The sequence below is a fragment of the Echinops telfairi genome, unplaced genomic scaffold, assembly GCF_000313985.2.
Source record: "Echinops telfairi isolate 266 unplaced genomic scaffold, ASM31398v2 ScPeMD7_7469;HRSCAF=8507_1, whole genome shotgun sequence".
NCBI lineage: Eukaryota > Metazoa > Chordata > Mammalia > Afrosoricida > Tenrecidae > Echinops > Echinops telfairi.
Window position 1 is genome coordinate 118872238 of NW_022111373.1, and position 4272 is coordinate 118876509.

Sequence of the window (4272 nt, forward strand, 5' to 3'; positions counted from 1 at the left end):
GAGGTCTTAATTTTCGGGGGGATGCCTTATATTTCAGCGAGAGGCAAAACTGTAAGTAGGTCTTATTTTCGGGAAAACATGGTATTATATGATTAAATGAAAACAAGTGTCCAATAGTTATCATACCCAGTCTAGAAAGCCCTTGTCCAGATTAACTACAAAAATAACCCAGTCTCAGATCCAGAGGCTGAAATCTGCAAGTATATATACTCTTGACACTCCACCTACACCCCCACACCCCAAAAAAACCCTAGGCCGATACCTACTGTCAGTAAAGTTCAACGGTATCTCTGGCTAGATATAATCCACGTTCAGCGTGGTAAAATAAAATGTTGGGCCAGGAAGCTTTCACAACGTTTATTGCTCCTACACTAAATCAACAGTCCCTCATGTTACAGACATCATCCCATGGGGTGAACATGTTTAACCAGTGAAAGAAAATCTGACATCGATGGCCTGATCTTCTGCAGACTCAAGGGTAAGATAACAGCTCCACAGAGCACTACAGAGACAGGCAAACACCTGCTCGGAGCTTTCATACAAGCCATTTAGGTTATCAAACTTGACCTCTTAAGATTTAATAGTTAGTGATTGTAGTTCCCATTTATCATATTTTAATTACAAGTGCACCTTACTGAAATAACACTGACAGTTTCACTGACAGCCACAAACTAGCATAATGTATTCAAAGAATGAAAGCTGAACATGAACAATCCATAAAGAAAATAGCGGGAAAGGAAGGAGGGGATAAAATTATTATTGGGGTAGAAAAGTTAAGTCTAGGCATTTGGTTGGAAGAGAACAGATGAGGGACAGATTTTCCAAATCAAGAGTTTCTAAGTTTAATACAACAGAATCTTGAAATTCAGGGTTTACAAACTGTGACTTTCGGCCTTAAATAATACCTTGGCTTCTGGATCAAAAAAGGCCACAACAGTTAAGATTGTATCATTTGACTTTATTTCACACTAGGTGGTGGGCACAAGCAATCCCCTTAATAAAGTTGACAATTAGCTTCACTCAGAACATTTTTAATAATGCACACTAAAAAAAAAGCATTCATCTTACAAATTGTTTTGCAATCCAAATATACAATAGCTTGGAAAACAACAGTTAGGAAACAAAAGCCCATGTAAAAAGACAGGTTAAAACGACGACAACAGTGCAGGTTGGATATGGCTCGGACCTTACAGTTTTCTTACTGCGTCATCAATGTCAGAAATCTGTTCCTTCAGCTGGCTCCACTGCTCGGGGTTTAAAGAAATACCTAAAACAAAGGTGAACATCCAAAGTTGAAAAACCCACTTCAAGCTTTCTGGAGAATTTTTATTTTTCTAACAAAAACATTCCCTTAGGGAAATTGCCACTTTGGGTGTCTAATCATTTACATGCATTACAGATCTATCACATATTCTTGAGCAGATTAAAGGTCGTAGATACAAGCTAATAGAAAATCTTATCTGCAACACCACATCCTGCATTTACTTCTTATACCTAAAGAGAACAATGACACCGTAGAAGGAATCCACTAATGCCTACACTTACAGGCTAAGTGGCGAGGCCCAGATGTGGCCCGGAGGAGCCCATCCAGCACCAGTGTTTGCCAAAAGCATGCAGCCAGTTCAGCTGATGTCACGCTGAGTTCTTCCAGAAGCTTTCCCTTCTCTTTGGAAATAAACGTCCCCAGGATGAGATCCAGACAGAAATTCTTAAAAGTGTGCACGCTGATACCATGCCACAAGGGCTCAAATGCCAGTCACTACTACACTTACAACTATAGAAAAAACCCCTCGCCTTCTCAATCTGCTTCCGCACCAGTAAAACAGTCCTCCTCTCTCAAAGGGCTAAGAATAGTTAAACCAGAAAATCTCACAAACAAGTAAACAAGCTAAATAAATGTTAATGAAGTCTGTCTTGCATATTTAAGATGTCAAATCTATCTGTCCCATAATTTGTACTTTGCATTCCAGCTTTCTAATACCCAACTCCTTTCTAATACCCAATAAATAAAGAAATAAGTTGGACTTGGAAGAATTCACGAATTTCTCAGAACCTGCAGATTAAATCTCACCAAATTGTCTCAGGCAGCACTAGAAGAAACAACACACAATCTGGTGCTGGCTCCTCTGGAACAACTTGAGGACCAAATTAGTAATTCAGGAGCAGGCCGAGCATGCAACTGTGAACGAGCACGCACACACAGAGGAACTGTTCATTAACCAAGGGTCTGTCAACCACCCAATACACACAGTTTCAAAATGTTCTCTAGTTATTTGGTGAACGTCTAAAGTAACAAAGTACTTATCTACAACGGTGACAGATTTGAGTGGATGAAGCACAAATGGAAGGAAGAAACCCCCTTGAAGAAGACCACCCTCATTAACAGCTTTTAGGAGATGATCAAAAGGAAATACTGCCAACAACAACTTCCATTCATAATTTTATAATTTTACAGATAGCAATCCATTTCAGAATTACTATAAATTTAAACACCCCACACAAAATCTCACTCATGTGCATTCAGATAAATAGCTAATTAATGATAGTAAAGAGATACTTAAGACATCTCATTAAAAATATTTAAGTATCATGTCCAAAACTGTCTACAAAACGATCTATCCTTTTGCATAAGCTGAATGAGATCTTCCTCGCCCTACACAGGAACAGTAGTTCAGTTAAGGTAGACGACTCAGAAAAATGTTAATGTCGATATTATAACCGAATGCAGATTAAATCTCACCTTTTCTTCCTGGTTTCATTTCACCTTCTTGATCCATCCAATATTCTCTAATATCAATTAGGACTTTCCCTTTGAAGTCCCGAACACTGACATACCGCATTTTCCCAATCTGCAAAAAGCAAACAACATGAAGAGAGGTTCCTTTCAACAGGGATGGTCACATGCTTGCTGCACGCTCACTCTTCTTCCAGTGAGAAAATGAAGCTAAATGCACCCAGAGAACTTCACGAGCTGTTCACCAGAAAAGGTGGATCTAGACACATTTCACACATTTCCCATGATAAACTTTACATTAAAAGCATTATCAGCAAATAAAACCTTGCACTGAAACCACAACAAATAGGGAACCATTTAACAGAATGGTCTTAGCATTCACTTTGAATATAAAAATTCATGGTTTTACAAGTGATTAACTATAAGACAGTTCTCTAAAGCATATCTCAAATGTCACCAATAACATACTATACAGGTTACATTCTAATGGAAATAAGTTAAGATCAGAGCTAAAAGAACCAGAAGCAAGTACCCACTGAGTTTCCTCTCTAATCAGAATTCTGACCAAATTATTCATTCTGGAATTCAAAATAAATAAATTAATTAATTAATTAAAAAAACAAGGGAGCCATTTTCCTTGGGTATGGCTTTCTTCAGAGTCCAGCATGTTTGCTAACCCAAGGGGCTTCAAAGAATTGTGGGAAAAGAGAACAGATAAGAGGTAAGTAAACTATCATGTAGTTCCATTACTAAAGTCAAATTTGAATTTCAGATCTATTTGTTCGGGTCTTGAAAGATTCTTAATATGTTATGCTCTAGCAAAGACTAAAGAGTTCCACTTTGTGTAAACTGTCTTCAACACTCTTTCCTGATAAATGGAAAATACATGACTTTTAAAAAGGTTTTCTAGAATACCATTCTGCTTTTCCTTCCAAAACCCTATCATCTTCCTAATGAAAAAAAATGAAATATCAAAACTAATAATAAAAATGAAAGCCCAATTTTACAGTTAAGAATTATCTTTTCTTTACTTCCATTGCTCCACAAACTTTTTGAAGCCCCCTCATTAGAAGCAGTGTACTGTAATAAAAATCAACATGACCACTAAAATGCTCTATGGTCAAAAAGCATTTCCATGAAAAAGCTGAAATGGTAACAAAATTCAGCCTTATATTCTGTTTTAGGATGCCCACCCTAGTGGTGTCTGCAAACACACCAAAAACAGGGTGAAGCTCCCCCTAGAGCCAGACTTTAAAAAGGAGAAAAGCAAGTGTCTAAGACAGTGGTTCTCAACCTTCCTAATGCCTGGATCCTCTAACAGTTCCTCATACTGTGGTGACCCCCCAACCGTACAACTATTTTCATTGCTACTGCTTCATCACTGTAATTTTGCTACTGTTATGAATCGGGCAACCCCTGGGAAAGGGTCATTCAACCCCCAAAGGGGTCGCGACCCACAGGTTGAAAACCCTGCACTAGAGATGAAAACATTCCAACACCAACTCTCATTTGACAAAGGAAAGGCACTAAAATGGAAC

General features: G+C 38.2%; 1 protein-coding gene across 1 annotated transcript in view; it reads right to left on the reverse strand.

Annotated features, from left to right (window-relative positions):
- Positions 1-937: 937 nt before the first annotated feature.
- The window catches only part of SUB1 (SUB1 regulator of transcription), a 7482-nt gene continuing 4147 nt past the window's right edge, over positions 938-4272 (reverse strand). The window contains exons 3-4 of the mRNA XM_004698087.2: positions 2741-2849; positions 938-1267 (exon numbers count right to left, since the gene is read on the reverse strand). Coding sequence (XP_004698144.1) covers positions 1188-1267; positions 2741-2849 — 189 coding nt within the window. The 3' untranslated portion in view covers positions 938-1187. The remainder of the gene's footprint in view (positions 1268-2740; positions 2850-4272) is intronic.